A 22,453-nucleotide genomic window follows, 5' to 3' on the forward strand; every position below is an offset into this window, starting at 1 on the left:
CACGATGTTCTTCATCCATCAACCTAACCCTTATTACATTTGCAAATGTTCTGGTCAACTAATCTGATAAAATAATGGATGCCAAGAATATTGCATTAGTCATTGTTCTGGACTTCCCAGTGCCATTTATGTGCAGCCTACTGTGCTGGATGTTGGGATGACAGAGTTCACATTCAAATGGGGGGGGGGGCAGGGTTGAGTAGCAAGATGCTCACATAGTTAACTGCATTACAATCTGATAAATGCTATATTAAGATAACAAAACTTTCACTCTGGAAACATGAAGAATTATGCATACTGCCCTGCCATGTCACAGAGTTTAGAAGAAAAAAACAGTTGGGGGAAGGGACTATGAAGCAAAGACCACTGCCTGTGCAAAACAACTAGTAGTTAAAGACATCTTCTTTGTGAAGATTAGCCTGTTTCATGGCAACCTCCTGTAACTGCATTGCCCTTTTATTGATGTCACACTCCAATGGTAGATGTTTCTGGGTTTGCAGCAGCCAGTAGTGGGGAATAGTTTTAGGGAACACTCTCAAAAGATCTTAAAATAACATCTCTTAAAGCAAACACTTGTGGCCTATACAGCTTTTCTTTCACATAAGTACATGTCGTTCTCACTGAATTGAATCCCTGAGCAGCTCACATAGTGACATGTTTAATGTAGCTGGGTTACCTAAAACTTGCAGAGATTAGGAAATTGTCAGTAAAACGTCCAGGAAGGCATTGTGAATTACTTTTTAAAATCACTCTAAAAAAAAAAATCACTCTAAATTAGTAATTAATGGAAACTTTTTGACAATTTGTTCAACACTGTTTTCAGCTGGGAAAAAAAACAACCTCTGGAGAATCCAATTTTGTTTATCATTAATGCTAAAATATATTTAACAGATGAATTTTTGAGAGCACTCATCTCAATTTATTTCACTGGATATCCTTGATTAGTCATTTCTTTCTCCCTCTCCTCAAAAAAATTAGAAATTAACTCATCCAAAGAGTAAGGGAAAGAACATAAATTTTCAAGTCAGAAATATATTTGGGGAGGTATATCTGAATATGTAGTTAGATAAATGGAACTAACTTTTTAATGAATAGTTATAAGAACCTATAATGCAAGGGTTTCAGACAACCATAATAGGTAATTTGTATATAAAAATATGTATCCCCTTATGTATGTGTTTTTTAAAGATTTTATTTATTTATTAATGAGAGACACACACAGAGAGAGAAAGAGAGAGAGAGAGAGAGAGAGAGAGAGAGAGAGACAGGCAGAGAGAGAAGCAGGCTCCATGCAGGGAGCCTGATGTGGGATTCCATCCTGGTATTCCAGGATCACGCCTTGGGCTGAAGGCAGACACTCAACCGCTGAGCCACCCAGGCGTCCCTCCCCTTGTGTGTTTTAAGTGAACTACATTTATGGGTTTCCTGTAGTGCCAGTTTCATTACTTTTTCAATTATGTCACTCACAAGCTACATAATTAATTGTACTTCTGTAGGTCATTTTGTTCCTGAAGTAGGAAATATTTCAAAATAATTAAACTTCTACATAATGTAAATACATACATAATTAGGCTCTTTAGTGTTTTTAAAAGACAAGCCATGTGATTTGGCATCAAAAAGATGTATTCTAACTTAGAAAATTAAGAGTGAGACAGTGATGAAGTTAAGGGACAAGCCTAAGAACAGGTCAGAGATGTTTCTTCTAACTCTTCTTTAAAACTCTACCTCATTTAAAACTGTCATTTCCTCTGAAGATGTTCTTCCAATGTCCCCAAATAATGATCAAATACTATAAAAATACCCTATAACCCACAATAAGATGGGCAATAAATATTTTGGTGAAGTTCTTAGGTAATGTTTAAAGAAGTTTTTAACAAATAACTTTTTAGGTAAGAAGAAAAACTCCTACAAAATTAAAGATCTTTCAAAACTAATTTCTGAAAAAGAAACAGAATATTTTTAAAAACCTTCAAATCTAAGTATTTGCAGGTGAAAATGAACAGGCACTAGAGCCTTACTGGGAAATGGATTAGGGCAAAGAAGAAAATGCTTAAAACAAAACAGGATCCCATACTATTTAAGAGTAAACTTTTATTTACGTGTTTATGCATTTGTTTATTTTTCATAGCCTTGAACTTTAAGTCTCCAGAGGCAAATACATTCATTCAGTAAATTGATTGCCTATGATTTGCTAGGCATTAGTGGAGAAATGAGAGAATATAAAGATTCTCTGCTCTCAAAACAATTATGACTGAGTTGGAAACACATACATGCACACAAACACAATTTACTGCTGTATAACAACTATATAAACCTGTTAAGACAATCTCTGTGAGCAAAAGCTTATTTTTCTGTATTTCTTAATTCACTTTTAGTACCTTTGGTTCAGATTTGCAACTGAACAGCATGTAGTGAATGGACACTAAGGCAGCACTTGAGTGCCAGAACATTTACGGAAAAAACAGACATGCCACAACACTAATCCAAGGCCAGCATAACCTGGCCAGTTTTGAGGAAGGGCCAATCTCCCTTCTCACTTGCAATATCCTAACATATCTTCAACCTAATCCCAATTATTTTAATCCCCAGATCATCTCCTGAAACAAACTTCCAGTGCCTTTGATAATTGTATATTATTACATTGAGGGCTACAACATCAATACTTTCTTTTTTAACAATATATTTATTCTACTTTAGATAAGAATCTTTGAAATTCACAAAATAAAATCTTATTAATTTGGACTTTACAAATTGTGCATCTTTTTCCAAAGGGATGGAGACTGGGTTCATTTTTGTCCTTCGCAGGTTTTTGTGATGTAACTGTTCAGCAGAATTAGAAAATTTAAAGTATGCTGAAATATAATATTTGGCATTAAAAACAGAAACAGAAAAAATATCCAGTCTATATCCTGGATCAGTATACATTCTGCCCCACCTGCCATACATTCTACATTTTTATACTTAGAATCCCTGCTTTGAATGATGGCACTGAAATTCTGTGCAAGTTCCTTAAACAACAAACATTCAAATATATATACAAATTTTGATAGTACTAAGGCAAGAAGTGAAAAATACACATTCATTTATTTGTTTAACAACAGGTCATTAAAACTTAAGTAAGGATTGAAGGACAAAAAGATTAATTGTTCAGATTAATTCTGAACATTCAACCAACAGAACCCTTGCATTCCTGAAGTGTTCTGACATATTGAAATTTTGGTACAAAAACAAGATTCTATGACAACATTTTTTTTCAAAGAGAAAAACCTTTTTTAAAAAGTATGCTTAGCACCAACAACTTAGAAACCATAAACACCTAAGATTACAATTTACAAATGGAATGTTTCCAAATTTGGTAATCTAGAACTTGGAATGTATTTTCCAATTGGAACAATGCTCTATAAAACTATGGCTAACTTTCCAGAACAGATGTACAAACCCTGTTTGCATGATTTTATTTTATTTTTTTAAAGATTTATTTATTTATTTACGATAGACAGAGAGAGAGAATGAGGCAGAGACACAGGCAGAGGGAGAAGCAGGCCCCATGCTGGGAGCCCGATGTGGGACTTGATGCCGGGACTCCAGGATCGCGCCCTAGGCCAAAGGCAGGCGCTAAACCGCTGAGCCACCCAGGGATCTCTGATTTTAATATACCATTTACCTGCAATGAAAATAACTAAACACAATATTATTGTAATATATAAACAAAAAATCCAAGATATTATGCTGAGTGAAATAAGTCAATCGGAGAAGGACAAACATTATATGGTCTCATTCATTTGGGGAATATAAAAAACAGTGAAAGGGGATAAAGGGGAAAGGAGAAAAAATGAGTGGTAAATATCAGAAAGGGAGACAGAACATGAGAGACTCCTAACTCTGGGAAAACAACAAGGGGTGGTGGAAAGGGAGGTGGGCGGTGGGTGGTGGTGACTGGGTGACAGGCGCTGAGGGGGGTACTTGATGGGATGAGCATTGGGTGTTATTCTATATGTTGGCAAATTGAACACCAATAAAAAATAAATTTAAAAAATCCAAGATAAAGAAATACAAAATTCTAAAACCATGACTGTGTGGCATTAAAAAGAGAATATATAACTCAAAGAAAACAAGTAAGAGTTAGCCAAAACTCTTTCTAATGTGAATTCAAAAAGATGGTTTGGAGAAGTGTAAAAAAGTATTAAAGCCAAGTTTTGATTGCCTGAAGGAAACGTCTCTTCTCTCTCTCTCTCTCTTTCTCTCTCTCTCTCTCTCTCTCTCTCACACACACACACACACACACACACACACACGGGACAGGTAAGCTGGGCACTTTCGACCTGGAAGACAAACAGCACATTGAGTTAAGAAGCACAAACACAGCGTGAGGAAGGAAAGTGAGAGGGGACCGGGAGGTAAATCTGGGCACCGTGAGAACGCACGCAGCAGCCACCCTTAGCTCCAGAGGCCTGCGTAGTTCCCATGGAGGCCTGAAGGGAGAGGTCCTCCAGCCACGAAGAGCTTCATCTCAGGCCAGTTGTAGCAGTGGGTGTAGAGCGCGTTGGGGAACTCGCCCATCCCACCGAAGTAGTTCACCCACAGGTCGTCGTGGTTGAGCCAGCCTCTGCCACAGGTGAGCTTGAGCTTCCTCCCTGAGGGCCCGGGAGAGGAGTCGGGGCTGGCTGAGGCCCTCTCCTCCAGGAACCTCTGGGCGCGGATGTCGTAGAAGAGCAGGGAGCCATGGCCCGTGCCCACGGTTATGATGTGCTGGTAGAAGCTCAGGGAGCGTACGCCCGTGCCACCCTCCCTGGAGCACAGGGGCCGGATGTTTTGGTGGCCCTGGCGCGGGTCCAGGAAGGAGACGTGGGACTGGGAGCCCACGGCGTACAGGGACAGCTCGTCGCAGAAGGTCAGGCACACGTTCTCCCGGCAGTAGGGCAGCCTGATGGACAGCAGCCTGGACAGAGCGCTCCGGGCTTTCCACAGGTGGAAGTAGCCGTCCAGGGACACGGCTCCCAGCTCCTGGTTCTTGCCGCTGAAGGCCAGGGCCCGCACCTTGCGGTTGCTGGGGCTGGTGCTGGACCTGGGGATGGTCTCCATGTCCCTCGGCCGGATGTGGGCGTACACGGGGAGCCCGGCGTCGTTGTGCCAGGCGATGCTGCCGTTGAACATGTCGGGGTCCACCCGCCACAGCGCCACTGTGCCGTCGCGGGAGCCGCTCACGGCCACCGTGTCGCTCATCCAGGCGATGCTGAAGATCCAGTCCTTGTGGCCGTGGCGGTCGCCCAGGCACACGGGGTCCAGGGTGGGCAGGTGGTAGACCGCCAGGCTGTTGGGGTTCTCGCCCCCGGTGGCCAGAAGCGTCTTGGAGGGGTTCAGCTCGATGGCGTGGATGCCGCAGGTCGGCTGGGCCTGGGCCAACCAGGGCCCCCGGTCGCGCATCAGGGGGATGCGCGTGATCTGGCCCGAGTGCACGTCCACCACGAACAGAGTGTTGCACTTGGTCCCGCACACCACCTGCCTGGCGTTCAACCACTGCGACGCGAACACCTTGTTGAGCGTGCCCAGCGCCAGCTCGCGCTCCCTCAACAGCTCAGGCAGCTTCTGCACCGCGTAGCCGCGCAGCTCGCCCTCGGAGCCCCGGAGCCCGGCGCCGCCCCGCGCGCCCACCTCGCGGCCCTTCAGGTACTGCACCAGCGACCGCCGCGTCGCCCGCCGCCTCTGCTTCTTGCGCAGCAGCGGCCCCTCGGAGGCCGCCGCCGCCGCCGCCGCCGAGCCCTGAGACGACGAGCTCGCGGCGCCCGCCTCGATCGCCGGCGCTTTCCGCTTCCTGCTACCTGTTTGCTGCAGGGCCATGGTGGGCGGCGGGCGGGTGGCGGCGGGCGCGGCGGCGGCGCGGCGGCGGCGGCGGCGGCGCGCGGCACCCGTGTTGGCCGTGGCGGCGGCAGGCACCGCGGCGCCTCCGTGTCAGCCGGGAGCTTGGACTGTAAGGGGCCAGACGGCCGGCGCGGAGCCTCCCGAGAAGGGACGCAGCGGCGAAGAAGGCGAGGGCGGCAGGCGGAGGGGAGTGGAGCTCGGCCGTAGTGCAGTTGCAGAGGCGTGGACCTAGGCGATGGCGGGAAGTGCGGCCGGTGGGGCAGCGGTGAAGGGCGAGCAGGGCGAGGACTGCGCTGGGGCCCGCGGGTGAGGGGGCGGAGGCAGCGGGAGGCGTGGGCTTGGAGCAAGCAGGCGCGATGGAGTGAGCGCTCCCCAAGCAGGGGAAGTGGGATGGACCACTGGGGCTGGGGGTGCACGAGGGCCTGCGCTCCAGGTATCTCCGGGCTAGCCATGTGCTCTTGTCCTGGACCTCCACCAAGTGACACAGGATATTTCGCCGGTCTCAGGACAGCAGCCAACCAACCTTCTTAAAATCCCTACTTAAATAAAATTTGAAATCTTAGATATAGCCTACCACGTTGCTAGAAAGAGCCAGTGCAATTGTCTTCACGAAGAAATAAATGTGCACTTGCTGCAATCCTGGAAGACCCTGGGCTAAGATTAGACATTGAATTTAGTGGGGGAATGGGAGTGTTTGGGAACTACAGGGGACCCCCTCCTTTCTGTTCGTTCTGCAGCCACCCCTCTTTCGGCCGCTCTGCAGTGATCTTAAACACTTTCTACTATACGTGTGTGTGTGTGTGTGTGTGTGTGTGTGTGTACTAAAAATTGAAGTCTTTGAGCTCATGCACCCGAGTGCCTTGAGGAGTGCATTCCACATACAGGTCTCCAGGGATCCCACTTTCTGGCAGGCGTGATGGAGGAGACCCATTAGGCATATCTTTGGGAACATGGCAGGCCACACTGATGCTGACAAGGGAGAAGTTCCTTGGAGGTTTTGGCTTCTATTGTACCCTAGAGACATAAGGAGGTGGAAAGGAGGAGTCAAGGGGTGCAGCTCCTCTCTGCTCCTTGGTTGTGTTAGCTCCCTCTCTCAGTCTCTCAGCCTCAGGTGCCTGGGCATATTCCCCTGGGGCCTGAGGAAGGGTACTGTGGGATAGGCAGGATTGTCACAGAGATGGAGATAAACTACTTTCAGAAGGAGGCAGCCACAGGGACACATTGATGAGAGAATGTAAAGGTTCAGAGCACCAGCTTAGTTTCAGGAGTTGGAAGTTTCATACCCTCAGACCATTCAGAACAGCCTAGTGGCAGGTTCCTCCAAACACAGGCATATAGTTACACAGTGAGTATTTGTCATTTCTAATTGCTGAGTAATATTCCACTGTATACATAAACCACATCTTCTTTATCCATTCAATACCCACCATTTGCTTCAACGTGGATGGAACTGGAGGGTATTATGCTGAGTGAAATGAGTCAATCGGAGAAGGACAAACATTATATGGTCTCATTCATTTGGGGAATATAAATAATAGTGAAAGGGAATAGAAGGGAAGGGAGAAGAAATGGGTAGGAAATATCGGAAAGGGAGACAGAACATAAAGACTCCTAACTCTGGGAAATGAACTAGGGGTGGTGGAAGGGGAGGACGGTGGGGAGTGGGGGTCAATGGGTGACGGGCACTGAGGACGGGCACTGAGGGGGGCACTTGACGGGATGAGCACTGGGTGTCATTCTGTATGTTGGCAAATTGAACACCAATAAAAAATAAATTTATTATAAAAAAATAGTTACACAGTGATACCTCGCACTTTGAAGCTACTGGTTGGTACTTCCCCACTTCCCCTGTTCTGTTTTACTGATTTTTCTCCCTACTTCCCCTACTGTTTTTGCAATGTCACGTAAAGTGCCCAACTCCCAAGTACAAACCATGGGCCTTTCCCACCATGCCAGTCCAGGTGTTACATTCCAGTGATCCCTAACACTCTCCGGCACCCCAGCCCTGATTCCTCCCCATCTCATTCAGCCCATAGCTGACAGAAGAGGTTGCAACTGCTGCAGGTAGTGAACATGAAATTAGAAAAGGCTTCATGGAAAAGGCTACACTTTGTTTCCACAGGTGAGCCTAGGGGAATGGACATTTCAGAAAGAAGCAACTATATGACAAGGTATGCAGAGTGTAGAGAAGAGATTCACAAACTTTAGTGCATATTCAGGTAATGGGGACAGCTTAATAAATATGCACATGCCTTGACCCTATCCTAAAAGATTTGATACAGATGGTCTGTGAACCACTCTTTGAGAAATAATAGTCTAGGCTCTTTTCAACCGATCAGGCCAGAGTATGTTGCAGATAGGAGATTAATAGTACATTTTCAGAGTACTTCAGAGCTACCCTGAAAATGGACCCCCTATCCATGTGATAATTGTCAAAGCCTTAGCAATTAAAGTGGATATTATCAGTTTGAGGCCAAGGCAGAGGGTAGCCTAGGCTACCTAGGCAGAGAAATTATACCTATGAACTATATATAACTTATTATATTTTACTATTTAACCTGAAACCTTTGCTATATTATTACACTGACAAGCATTGTTGTAGTAATTTTAAAATATTATCTTGTCTAATCCACTGTTATAATAGTGGTGGATTTTGTAGATGAGGAAAAGGAGTCTTGCAGGAGTTATGATTTAGTAAGTCAATGAATTAGTAAGTGATGGATGCAGGATTTTACTCAAGTAATCTGAATCCAAATTCCATGTTCTTAATCACTTCTCAAGAGATATGTTAGGAGTTGAATGAAAGGTTCTGCTAGTGATAGAGATTATTTTAAAAAGACCTTTGCACCACCCAAAATGGTGAAATATGGCTGTGGACATCTGTGGAAGTTGGACTCCATGGGTAAAGATACAGAACAGGTGTGAGAGATCCTGTGATCAGTGGCAAGGCTTTCTGAAAGAGGCGACACTATAACTCCCCTGACAGCAACCAGAGTAGCAAGAACCAGTTTAGGTCATCCTGATGTCATTCTGTAATAGAATAAGCAATATGAAGATCCATAGCAAACACAAAGAACTAAGAACTACATCCCTCTTTTTTCCTGGGACCAAGTAAGCATCAAAATTTAGTGATATCCCATAAAAAGGATAGCCCTTGGAATTTCTGATATTAGACTTTCTACCAGCCAGATGGGCCCAATTTTGAAATGTGCTGTATTTTTCCCCATGTTTCATGAAAGAAGATAATACCCATTACCCAAGATTCACAAGAAAAAGAGAGGACCTTGTATGGTCTGGGGATATGTTACCATGGAAGGAGAGGCAACCACTTACACACCTAATATCTTCCAAGGCATAACACAATGCCTGTATGTCTGCAGTAGTGGAGGGTGAGTATTATAACTGTCTAAAACACGAGTAGGCAAAAGACTAGTTCACAGAGTAAAAAAAAAAAATCTAAGCAGGTACACCTGATTTTTGTCTATTTATTTAAGTATGACACACACATACTACTATGCCCATATACTTTAAACATTCTTGAGAACAAAAAATGATTTAATAAATTAATGTAATGCAGATTTCTACTAGTATTCTAATGTGGCATACCTAGAATATATTTGTGTATCATGGAGAAAGGGAGTTGATATGGGGGAAGGAGAGAAAGGGATGAAGAAAGCAAAAAGGGAAAAATTAAAATTCCTTCCAAAATTCTGCAAACATAATTACATGTTCACATTTATTTGAAACTTTCTATATGTATTTATGTATTTATATAAATATAATTTTAATAAAAAGTAATATGCAAATTAATTATCTAATATGTTCTTTGGTACCTAACTGGATTGTTTTGTATTCACAGCTTTTTTTTGGTATATTTTTTTAATTGGAGTTCGATATACAAACATACAGCATAACACCCAGTGCTCATCCGGTCAAGCGCCCCCCTCAGTGCCTGTCACCCAGTCACCTCAACCCCCCCGGCCACCTCCCTTTCCACCACCCCTTGTTTGTTTCCCAGAGTTAGGAGTCTCTTATGTTCTGTCTCCCTCTCTGATATTTCCCACTCATTTTCTCTCCTTTCCCCTAAAATCCCTTTCACTATTTTTTATATTCCCCAAATGAATGAGACAATTAATGTTTGTCCTACACCAATTGACTTACTTCACTCAGGATAATACCCTCCAGTTCCATCAACGCTGAAGCAAATGGTGGGTATTTGTTGTTTCTAACGGCTGAGAGATATTCCATTATATACATAGACCACATCTTCTTTATCCATTCATCTTTCAATGGACACAGAGGCTCCTTCCACAGTTTGGCTATTCTGGACATTGCTGCTATACACATCGGGGTGCAGGTGTCCCGGCGTTTCATTGCATCTGTATCTTTGGGGTAAATCCCCAGTAGTGCAATTGCTGGGTTGTAGGGCGGTTCTATTTTGAACTATTTGAAGAACCTCCACACAGTTTTCCGGAGTGGCTGTACCAGTTAACATTCCCACCAATAGAGCAAGAGGGTTCCCCTTTCTGCACATCCTCTCCAACATTTATTGTTTCCCGTCTTGTCAATTTTCCCCATTCTCACTGATGTGAGGTGGTATATCATTGTGATTTTGATTTGTATTTCACTGATGGCCAGTGATGTGGAGCATTTTCTCATGTGCTTATTGGCCATGTCTATGTCTTCCTCTGTGAGATTTCTGTTCAGGTCTTTTGTCCATTTCATGATTGGGTTGTTTGTTTCTTTGCTTTTGAGTTTAATAAGTTCATTATAGATCTTGGATACTAGCCCTTTATCTGATACGTCATTTGCAAATATCTTCTCCCATTCTGTAGGTTGTCTGAGTTTTGTTAACTGTTTCTTTTGCTGTGCAGAAGCTTTTGATCTTGATGAAGTCCCAAAAATTCATTGTTGTTTTGTTTCCCTTGCCTTAATAGATATATCTTGCAACAAGTTGCTGTGACCAAGTTCAAAATCGTGTTGCCTGTGTTCTCCTCTAGGATTTTGATGGAATCTTGTCTCACATTTAGATCCTTCATCTATTTTGCGTTTATCTTTGTGTATGGTGTAAGAGAATGGTACAGCTTCATTCTTCTGCACGTGGCTGTCCAATTTTCCCAGCACCATTTATTGAAGAGAATATCCTTTATCCAGTGGATAGTCTTTCCTTCTTTGTCAAATATTAGTTGACCACAGAGTTGAGGTCCCATTTCTGGATTCTCTATTCTGTTCCATTGATCTATGTGTCTGTTTTTGTGCCAGCACCATACTGTCTTGATGATCATTGCTTTGTAGTACAACTTGAAATCCACCATTGGGATGCCCCAGGCTCTGGTTTTCTTTTTCAATATTCCCCTGGCTATTCGGGGTCTTTTCTGATTCCACACAAATCTTAAGATGATTTGTTCCAGCTGTCTGAAGAAAGTTCATGGTATTTTGATAAGGATTGCATTCACTGTGTAAATTGCCCTGGGTAGCATTGACATACATCTTCACAATATTAATTCTTCCAATCCATGAGCATGGAATATTTTTCCATCCCTTTGTGTCTCCCTCAATTTCTTTCAGAAGTGTTCTGTAGTTTTTCGGGTATAGATCCTTTACTTTTTGGTTAAGTTTATTCCTAGGTATCTTATGCTTTTGGGTGCCATTGTAAATGGGATTGACTCCTTAATATCTCTTTCTTCAGTCTCATTGTTAGTGTATACAAATGCGACTGATTTCTGGGCATTGATTTTGTCCTGCCACACTGCCAAATTTCTGTATGAGTTCAAGCAATCTTGAGGTGGAGTCTTTTGGGTTTTCTACGTAGAGTATCATGTCAGCGGCGAAGAGGGAGAGTTTGATTTCTTCTTTGCCAATTTGAGTGCCTTTTATTTCTTTGGTTGTCTGATTGCTGAGGCTGAACTTCTAGTACTATGTTGAATAGCAGTGGTGAGAGGGGACATCCGTGTCTTGTTCCTGATCTTAGGGCAAAGGCTCCCAGTGTTTCCCCATTGATAATGATACTTGCTGTGAGCTTTTCATAGATGGCTTTTAAGATGCTGAGGAATGTCCCCTCTATCCCTACACTGTGAAGAGTTTGGATCAGGAATGGATGTTGTATTTTGTCAAATGCTTTCTCTGCATCTATTGAGAGGATCATATGGTTCTTGGTTTTTCTCTTGTTGATATGATCTATCATGTTGATTGCTTTAGGGGTGTTGAACCAGTCTTACATCCCGGGATAAATCCCACTTGATCCTGGTGTATAATCTTCTAATGTACTGTTGGGTCCTATTGGCTAGTATCTTGTTGAGAATTTTTGCATCTGTGTTACTTAGGGAGATTGGTCTATAATTCTCCTTTTTCGTGGGGTTTTTGTCTAGTTTTGGAATTAAGGTGATGCTGGCCTCATAGAACGAGTTTGGAAGTATTCCATCTCTTCCTATCTTTCGGAACAGCTTTAGTAGAATAGGTATGGTTTCTTCTTTAAACGTTTGATAGAATTCCCCTGGGAAGCCATCTGGGCCTGGACTTTTGTATCTTGTGAGGTTTTTAATGACTGCTTCAATTTCCTCCCTGGTTATTGGTCTTTTCAGGTTTTCTATTTCTTCCTGTTCCATTTTTGGTACTTTTTGGTTTTCCAGAAATGCATCTATCTTTTCTAGATTGCCTAATGTGTTGGCATATCACTGCTCATAATACGTTTTTAAAATCATTTGTATTTCCTTGGTATTGATTGTGATCTCTCTTCATTCATTCATGATTTTATTAATTTGAATCTTTTCTCTATTCTTTTTAATAAGGCTGTCTAATGGTTTTTCTATCTTATTAATTCTTTTGAAGAATCAACTCCTGGTTTTGTTGATCTGTTCTACAGTTCTTCTAGTCTTTATTTCATTGAGTTCTGCTCGAATCATTATTGTCTCTCTTCTTCTGCTTGCTGTAGGTTTTATTTGCTGTTCTTTCTCCAGTTCCTTTAGGTGCAAGGTTAGCTTGTGTATTTGAGTTTTTTTCCAAGTTTTTGAAGGATGCTTGTATTGCGATGTATTTACCTCTCATGACTGCCTTTGCTGTATCCCAAAGATTTTGAATGGATGTATCTTCTTTTTCGTTAGTTTCCATGAATCCTTTTTTTTCCTTTTTAAAATATTTTATTTATTTATTTATTTAGTCATGAAAGACACAGAGAAAGAGAGGCAGAGACAGGCAGAGGGAAAAGCAGGCTCCATATAGGCAGCCCAATGTGGGACTTGATCCCGGGACTCCAGGATCACACTCTGGGCTGAAGGTGGTGCTAAACCACTGATCCACTCAGGCTGACCACCATGAATCTTTTTAATACTCTTTAATTTCCGGGTTGACCTATTTATCTTTTAGTAGGATGCTCTTTACCTCCACGTGTTGAATTTCTTCCAAATTTCCAAATATTCTTGTGATTGGCTTCTAGTTTCAAAGCATTGGGGTCTGAAAATATGCGGGGGACAATTCCAATCTTTTCATATCGGTTGAATCCTGATTTGTGACCCAGTATGTGGTCTATTCTGGAGAAAGTTCCATGTGCACTTGAGAAGAATGTGTATTCAGTTGTGTTCGGATGGAAATTTCTGTATTTACTTGTGAAATCCATTTGGTCCAGTGCATAATTTAAAGCCGTTGTTTCTTTAGTGATGTTGTGATTACAGTATCTGTCATTTGCAGAAAGTGCTGTGTTGAAGTCTCCCAGTATTAGTGTATTATTATCTAAATAAGATACTGTACTGTACTTTGGTTATTAATTGATATACTTGGCAGCTCCCACATCAGGGGCATAAATATTCATGATTATTAGGTCCTCTTGTTGGATAGATCCTTTAAGTAGTATATAGTGTCCATCTTCATCTCTTACTACAGTCTTTGGGATAAACTTTAATTTATGTGCTATGAGGATTGCTACCCCTGCTTTCCTTTGAGGACCATTTGAATGGTAAATGGTTCTCCAACCTTTTTTTTTCAGGCTGTAGGTGTCCTTAGGTCTAAAATGAGTCTCTTGTAGTCAGCATAGAGATTGGTCTTGCTTTTTTTTTTATCTAATCAGAAACCCTGCAGCTTTTGATGGGATCACTTAGCCCATTCACATTCAGAGTTCCTATTGAAAGATATGAATTTAGTGTCATCGTAATACCTGTTCAGTCCCTGTTTTTGTGGATTATTTCCTTGGGCTTCGTCTTTCTTTTACAGGCCCCACTTAATAGTTCTTGGAGAGCTGGTTTGGTGGTCACATATTCTTTCATTTTCTGCCTATCTTGGAAGCTCTTTATCTCTTCTTCTCTCTGTAGCATTCCAGCTGTTAGAAGTGTAAACTCTTCTCTCTGTAGCATTCCAGCTGTTTTCTCTTTAAATCTCAGGTTGAATTTGTAGGTTTTCAGGATGATTTGAAAGTTGTCTAGGTAAATTGGTTGGGACTGGTGAATTGGGGACCCTACTCTTTCGCCATCTTGCCCTGCCCCCTCCTGTAGTTACTGCTCTGAAGATGTGTTCTAGGGAATTGTAGTTTATGGAGTGCTTATCAATAAGATAAGTACTATGCTAAGTGATTTACATAATTTATTTTATTTAATACCTACCATTATGGCTAGAAGCAAATATTATTTCTGCCATTTAACATTTTAAGAAGTGAAGCTATAGCAATTTTAAGACAACTCTTTAGATGAAAATTTATACATCTAGTAGGTGAAAGAGCTGAGATCAAAATGTATCTTGGTTTGTTTCCCAAGGTAATACACAGCCTATAGCATGTATTCTTTGTTGAATTTTTGCTTATAATAACAAATGATATAGTGAGGCTCTTGTTTTATTTCTTTGAAGATTAAGAAGTACTGCTTTTATTTTTAAGGTAGAATATAGTTAGGAAATGGTAAATGTACAACTCAGTTAAAAACTTGAGCCAATTATTGAGAACTATTAGGACGAAGTTAAGATATATTAAATTCTTTTGATTTGTCTGAGGTCATTAGAACATGTGAGGGTTAGAAAGGGGAAAAATATGGTGAGGCACCACTCTCTCTACTTGGCATCTCTCATTTCAGCATACACAACTTTTTCATGATCATGGAAAAAAAGATACATTGAATTCTTCTTACCCAAGTGTCTGGTTCCTTTTGTTCAGAATTTTTTGGATGTATCAAATCAATCTTGATAATTTCAAAAATCTAAAATATAGCATAATGCCCAGTATCAAATATATAAGAAAAGGAAATATGTAATATCTTAGTATTATTTTCTTTCCTTTTTTAAGTCCAATTAGCCAACATAGACTACATACTTAGTTTCAGATGTAGTGTTCAATGATTTCAGTTGTGTGTTATTTTCTTATACTTTTTCTAATTCCTGATTCTTAGAATTATAGGATCAATAAACATCAACAGAGATCCATTTCCTTAATTCCTGGTTAATGTTCCCTAAGTTATCCTGAACCAAGGAGTAGGAAAAGAGCATGGTGCCTGCTTTGCCACAGCGTTTTTGTTGTCAACTTGCCTCACTGATAGGTCTTGCTTTAAAAGAAGCTTTTTGTTGATCATGCTTTATACCACATGACTTTGTTATCCTGGTCCTAACTGATTAGACCAAGTATAGGTAAGAGGCTAAAGATAAGTCAGTTCATAGAAAGACAGGTGACTGTATCCTAGGTCAAAAATGAGCTGGGACAATGATATTCTCAGTTATAGTAGGAAATACCAACTACCGTGAACTTAATATGCATTTGCTATAACTAGTCTACAATGGAATTTTGAAAACCCTGATTCGCAGGGGGAAATAGCGGCTGGAGTTGAATTAAATAACAATGCAATGTATTGCAATAAAAGTACAAAGGAACTAACACTATAGCTGATTGGCAAATTAACAATGAGACTACTAGTTACTACAATTAAAAAAAAACTTAATGAATTTATCTCCAAATTATATGTCTTTTATAATATATTTTTGAGGAGCAAACTGGCATTTCATGTGTGTTTTAATTATTTCATATGATTACATGTAAGTTTTCCCATTATCACTTGTCTAAATGTCCTCTAAGCATTGAAAAATTAAAGGAGACCCAATCAGTAATATTTTCTCACATTAATTTTATGTTTTAAGAGAACCTAATTGACCTCATAGCAAAATGCTGTCCTATAGAGAAATTAATTGAAAATAGGAAACAAGGATTTATTTATCCACCTATCTTTGTATCTCTCGTTTTCTGTACACACACATATATATATATATACATAAATAATAATTCATATATACATAAATAATGATTCAAAAAGGTTTTGGGAGGCTAAAACCAACAACACAAGAAACAAGTTTTGGCAAAGATGTAATATTAAAAAAGAAAACCATAGCTGGGGGCATCACAATGCCAGATTTCAGGTTGTACTACAAAGCTGTGGTCATCAAGACAGTGTGGTACTGGCACAAAAACAGACACATAGATCAATGGAACAGAATAGAGAATCCAGAAGTGGACCCTCAACCTTATGGTCAACTAATATTCGACAAAGGAGGAAAGACTATCCACTGGAACAAAGATGTAGAGAAAGGAGAACCTTCTTGTACTGTTGGTGGAAATGCAAACTGGTACAGCCACTCAGGAAAACACTATGGAGGCTCCTGAAAAGGGTAAAAATAGAACTACCCTGTGATCCAGCAATTGTACTACTAGGTATTTACCCAAAGGACACAAAGAAACTGATTCAAAGGGATACATACACCCCAATGTTTATAGCAGCATCATTTACGAAAGCCAACTTATGGAAACAGCTTAAGTATCCATTGACTGATGAACAGATAAAGATGTCCTGCCTATGCACAATGGAATATTACTTGGCCATAAAAAAGAATGAAATCTTGGCATTTGAAGTGACATGGATGGAGCTAGAGCGTATAATGCTAAGCCAAATAAATCAGTCAGAAAAAGACAAAAACCATATGATTTCACACATATGATTTAAGAAACGAAACAAATGAGCAAAGCGGGAAAAAGTGAGAGAGGCAAATCAAGAAAGAGACTCTTAAGTATAGAGAACAAACTGATGCTTACTGGAGTAGAAGTGGGTGAGGAGATGGGGGAAATAGGTGATGGGGATTAAGGAGTTCAGGGTATTTTTAAATTTAAATTCAAGTTAGTTATCATACAGTACAGCACTGGTTTCAAAAGCAGAATCCAGTGATTAATCAAATACATGTGCTCATCTCAATAAGTAAGGAGTGCAGTTATTGTGATTGTATGGAAGTGTTGAATCACTATATTATACACCTGAAACTAATATCATGCTATTTGTTAACTAACTGGAATTTAAATAAAAACTGTAATAAAGGACAGCTTGGGTCGCTCATTGGTTTAGCGCTGCCTTCAGCCCAGGGCCTGATCCTGGAGATCCAGGATCAAGTCCCACGTCAGGCTCCCTTCATGGAGCCTGCTTCTCCCTCTGCCTGTGTCTCTGCCTCTCTGTCTCTCTGTCTCTCATGAATAAATAAATAAATAAAATCTTTTAAAAAACTGTAATAAATAAACTTAAAAAGGCATTGGGAGAGTGCATATGCATCTGGAAAATATAATAAAAAAAACCAACTACAATATACTCGTTGTCTCTCAACAGATATGTTGCCTACACATGAAAACATACAGTAGTAAGTTACAAGGTCTCCAAAGGCAGAAGCATTATGCAGTTTACTTATTTTAAAATTTTTTCCCAAAAAATTAAATAAATAAAAAATTTTCCTACCATGCCTAGACTAAATGATTTTAAATTGTAAAACAAGGTTTTCAAAAAAAAAGTATTTTAAAAGGAGTTATGTTGTAAAACAAATGCTTAAATCAGGTTTCTACCCATCTAACATCCAGAAATTTCAACATTGATGTATTTATTTCTTAGGGTTAAGATAGTGGGCTAAATTGTCAGCTAGCACTTTAAAAAAAATCCAGATCTGAGGATGTTTTCCATAATTTTTATGAAACACAATCACTAAACAAAGATAAAGTTTTCAAGCAAAAAAAGTTAGCTGGATTATGAGAATTATTCTCAACCAGCACAAGACGTAAGTTATTGTGATGATGACCTGGAGGTACTATGGGTACAAAAATTATATTAATAGTCCAGAAATAGTCTTTGGAGTTTTTTACATAAAAACTTCTTTAAGTATTTGAGCTCAGTGGAGTGCCAACTAATACATCTAACACATCATTTGATATAATTGGGCCTGCTGAGCAGTAAATGTTAATCAAAAAATCAGTGTGCTCAAGAGAGCAAGGTCTCACCTAGGTTTATCACTAGGCATTGATCATGTTTAAATAGCTGATCTATTATCACCCCAGAAACCCCAAGGTCAACTATTCTGGACTCAGTTTTAACAGTAACAGATTTTGAGGTATAGTTCTCAGCAAGAGGATCCAAAGGGATACTGTATTTTGATCAGAATTTTCCAGTTTGAGTAGGCTAATTCATAAATTTCCAAATTTTCAATTATTTTTAAACCGAGTTTAATAGAAACCTATAATAATAGTGAATAATAGAAATAATAACTGACATTTATATAATTTATCATAGTTTATTATGAGCTATGTACATACCATCTTCACAATAACCCTGAAGAGTAAATATTTTTGTCTCTACAGATGAGTTGAAAAACTAAGAGATAAAGTTAGACTGCCAGTGTCAGGGATGAACCAAAAATTCAGTTTTATCCCAAACTTCTCAACTGCATGTAGTCAGCTTAGGCTGCCATAGCAAAATATCATAGATTAGATAGCTTAAAAACCAGAAATTTGTTTCTCACATTCTGGAGGCTACAAGTCTGAGATTAGAGTGCTGCCATGGTCAGGTTATGGTGGGGGCTCCATCTTCAAAATCATCTATACCTGGTTCCTTCCCAAAGGCTCCATTTCCTAATACCATCATATTGAAAGTTAGGACATCACAATATGGATATTTGGGAAATACAAATATTCAGTTCACAACAAACACCAAAAAGACCATTCAAAACTTTCTATGCACCAACAGTGTAAGAGGGTTCCCCTTTCTGCACATACTCTCCAACATTTCTTGTTTCCTGTCTTGTTAATTTTCACCATTTTCATTGGTGTGAGGGGTATCTCATTGTGCTTTTTATTTCTATTTCCCTGATGGCAAGTGATGTGAGGCATTTTCTCATGTGCTTGTGGCTGTGTGTATGTCTTCTTCAATGAAATTTCTATTCATGTCTTTTGCCCATATCATGATTAGATTATTTGTTTCTTTGCTGTTGAGTTTAATAAGTTCTTTATAGATCTTGGATACTAGCCCTTTATCTGATATGTCATTTGCAAATATCTTCTCCCATTCCGTAGGTTGTCTTTGCATATTGTTGACTCTTTCTTTTGCTGTGCAGAGGTTTTTATCTTGATGAAGTCCCAGTAGTTCATTTTTTGCCTCTGTTTCCCTTGCCTTCATAGATATATCTTTCAAGAAGTTGCTGTGGCCAATTTCAAAAAAGGTGTTTCCTGTGTTATCCTCTAGGATTTTGATGGAAACTTGTCTCACATTTAGATCTGAACTGGTGCAGCCACTCTGGAAAACTATGTAGAGGTTCCTCAAAGAGTTAAAAATAGAGCTACCCTATAACCCAGCAATTGCACTACTGTGGATTTACCCCAAAGATACAGATGCCGTGAAAAGCCAAGACACCTGTACCCCAATGTTTATAGTAGCAATGTCCACAATAGCCAAACTTGGAAGGAGCTTCAGTGTCCATCAAAATATAATGGATAAAGAAGATGTGGTCTATATGTACAATGGAATATTACTCAGCCTTTAGAAACGACGAATACCCACCATTTGCTTCAATGTAGATGGAACTGGAGGGTATTATGCTGAGTGAAGCAGTCAATCAGAGAAGGACAATATTTGTGTGGTTTCCCTCATACAGGGAATATAAAAAACAGCGAAACGATTTTAGGGGAAAGGAGAGAAAATGAGTGGAAAAAATCAGAGAGGGTGACAAAACATGAGAGACTCCTAACTTTGGGAAATGAACGAGGGGTAGTGGAAGGGGAAGTGGGTGGGGGGATGAGGTGACTGGGTGTTGGGCACTGAGAGGGGCACTTGACCAGATGAGCACTGGGTGTTACGCTATATGTTGGCAAGTCAAACTCCTATAAAAAGAAAAAAAACCCTAACATTTTCCATGCAAGTATTCTAAGATGTATTATAAACAATCATTTGTGAGATGCTTAGCAAAAAATATGTGAGTGTGTGTGTGTTGTGCAATGAAATACATTTGGAAAATAGGTTTACACTACTTTCCATTTGGAAAAATTCACAATGCTTGCTATCTGAGTGAAGTCCCTGACAAGTCCTGTGGAAAAGAAATCTGTTTTATTTTAATCAGTTTTTTCCAAGCCTTCTTTTCTATTAAGTACTTTCCCAACAAACACACTTTGAAAAATATTAATTTCTGTCAGTCATGCTCTGCTCTTCCAATATTCTTCCTGGATGGCATTATAACTATAGTTTTGGGGAATTTGAATAAAATACATCATGTTACAATGCTAGCAGGAGTGAACACGAAGAAGAAAGCTTAATTGAATAACATTTATGGTTCTTTCAGTGGATAAGAAAAAGCTACAGTGGGTGTCAGGGACAGTAGAAGACTATATTAAGTGTGTATTATACTTAAATTTTATATGCTTAATATTCAACATCTTGAATAGATGAATAATAATGGTGATGGTGGAGCACCTGGGTGGCGCAGTGGTTGAGTGCCTTTGGTTCAGATCTTGATCCCAGGGTCCTGAGATGGAGTCCTGCATTAGGCTCCCCACGGGGAGCCTACTTCTGCCTCTGTCTATATCTCTGCCTCTCTCTGTGTGTCTCTCGTGAATAAATAAATAAAATATTAAAGAAAATAATGGTGATGGTGATGAGAGTTACTATGATTATTATTATTACATGAAAAACAAAGACAAATTTATTGGTATATTGCTCCCTCATTGTATTAATCAGGGTTCTCCAGAGAAATTTAGATAGGTAGATAGATAGATAGATAGATAGATAGATAGATAGATAGATAGATAGATATAGATAGAAAAAAAGAGAGAGAGAGAGGTAAAAATACTTATTATGAGGAATTGCTTCACATGATTATGGAGTCTTGAGAAGTCACAGGACTTCTCAGCTGGAAACCCAGGAAAACCAGCAGGGTAATTATAGTCTGAGTCCAAAAGCCTGAGAACCAGGGGAGCTGATGGTATAAATCCCAATCCGAGGGTTGGAAAAGACTGATGCCCCAATTCAAACAGGTAAGAAGGAAGTGATATAATTCTCCTGCCTCCACCTTTTTTGTTCTATTCAGCCCCCCAAAGGATTGGATGGTGCCCACCTACATAGGGAAAGTTAATTTGCTCCTTTCAGTCTACCTGATTCAAATACTAATTTCTTCAGGAAACACCCTAACAGGCACACAGAAATAATTCTAAAGCAGACATGTGGGCATACTATGATCCAGTTTAGCTGATACATAATATTAACCATCACAATCATCATAGGTGACATTTAAACTTCTAGAAAATGATTACTATACACAATTGGCATAACTCTATTCTTGCACTGCAGCACATGACAATTTTTATGTCTGTGGTTAAAGAAATTTGTTGAAAGCACTCACTCTTTAAAAAACAAACCTACATGTAAAAATCAATTGCAAGAGATTCATCTGACTAAAGCTTGTATGCAAAGTTTCAGAGTAGAAGTGATGAATTAAAAATAAAAAAGACATACTTAAGTCTTCAAAGTGTGAAATAAATTTCCAAAACTCCATTTTTAAAAGTCATGACAGAGCTAGGAACAATTAAGTGAATATACCTAATTAAAACCAAATTACTAAATCAATAGTGTAATTTAGCCCAAACTAAAACTCACTCTAGCAGACCAGAAATACTTAGAATTGACAAGCTGAGTACTGGATCTCAATTAAATAATATGATGCTATTAGCCAGGAAACTTGCAGAAAAAACTTTATTCTTGTATTTGAGATTAATAATAAAGTAAAACAGAATGTTCTCAGAATATATGAAATGTTCTAATATTCAGAATAATCCAAAGTGTGACCTGCATTTGTATTATACAAAAGACTACTAGCTACATTCCATATACAAGAAAGAAAGACTATAAAGATGGTACTCATATTGAAGATAGAGATCCAAACTATTTTATTTATTTTATTTATTTATTTATTTATTTATTTATTTATTTATCTATTTATTTATTTATTTTTATTTTTACATATTTTTTAAATTGGACTTCAATTGCCAACATATACCATAACACCCAGTGCTCATCCCATCAAGTGCCCCCCTCAGTGCTCGTCACCCAGTCACCACCACCCGCTGCCCACCTCCTTTTCTACCACCCCTTGTTTGTTTCCCAGAGTTAGGAGTTTCTCATGTTCTGTTTCCCTCTCTGATATTTCCCACTCATTTTCTCTCCTTTCCCCTTTATTCCCTTTCACTATTTTTTATATTCACCAAATGAATGAGACCATATAATGTTTGTCCTTCTCCGATTGACTTATTTCACTCAGCATAATACCCTCCAGTTCCATCCATGTAGAA

General features: G+C 39.8%; 1 protein-coding gene and 1 pseudogene across 1 annotated transcript; one reads left to right on the forward strand and one right to left on the reverse strand.

Annotated features, from left to right (window-relative positions):
* Nucleotides 1-4,270: 4,270 nt before the first annotated feature.
* Nucleotides 4,271-5,838, reverse strand: LOC609540 (DDB1- and CUL4-associated factor 12-like protein 2). The gene has a single exon (XM_038586600.1). It carries the CDS (start codon nucleotides 5,836-5,838, stop codon nucleotides 4,438-4,440), a length of 1,401 nt encoding a protein of 466 aa, XP_038442528.1. The 3' UTR covers nucleotides 4,271-4,437.
* Nucleotides 5,839-6,094: 256 nt separating this feature from the next.
* LOC100683622 overlaps nucleotides 6,095-22,453 on the forward strand; it is a 183,044-nt pseudogene continuing 166,685 nt past the window's right edge.

The sequence above is a fragment of the Canis lupus genome, chromosome X, assembly GCF_011100685.1.
Source record: "Canis lupus familiaris isolate Mischka breed German Shepherd chromosome X, alternate assembly UU_Cfam_GSD_1.0, whole genome shotgun sequence".
Lineage (NCBI taxonomy): Eukaryota > Metazoa > Chordata > Mammalia > Carnivora > Canidae > Canis > Canis lupus.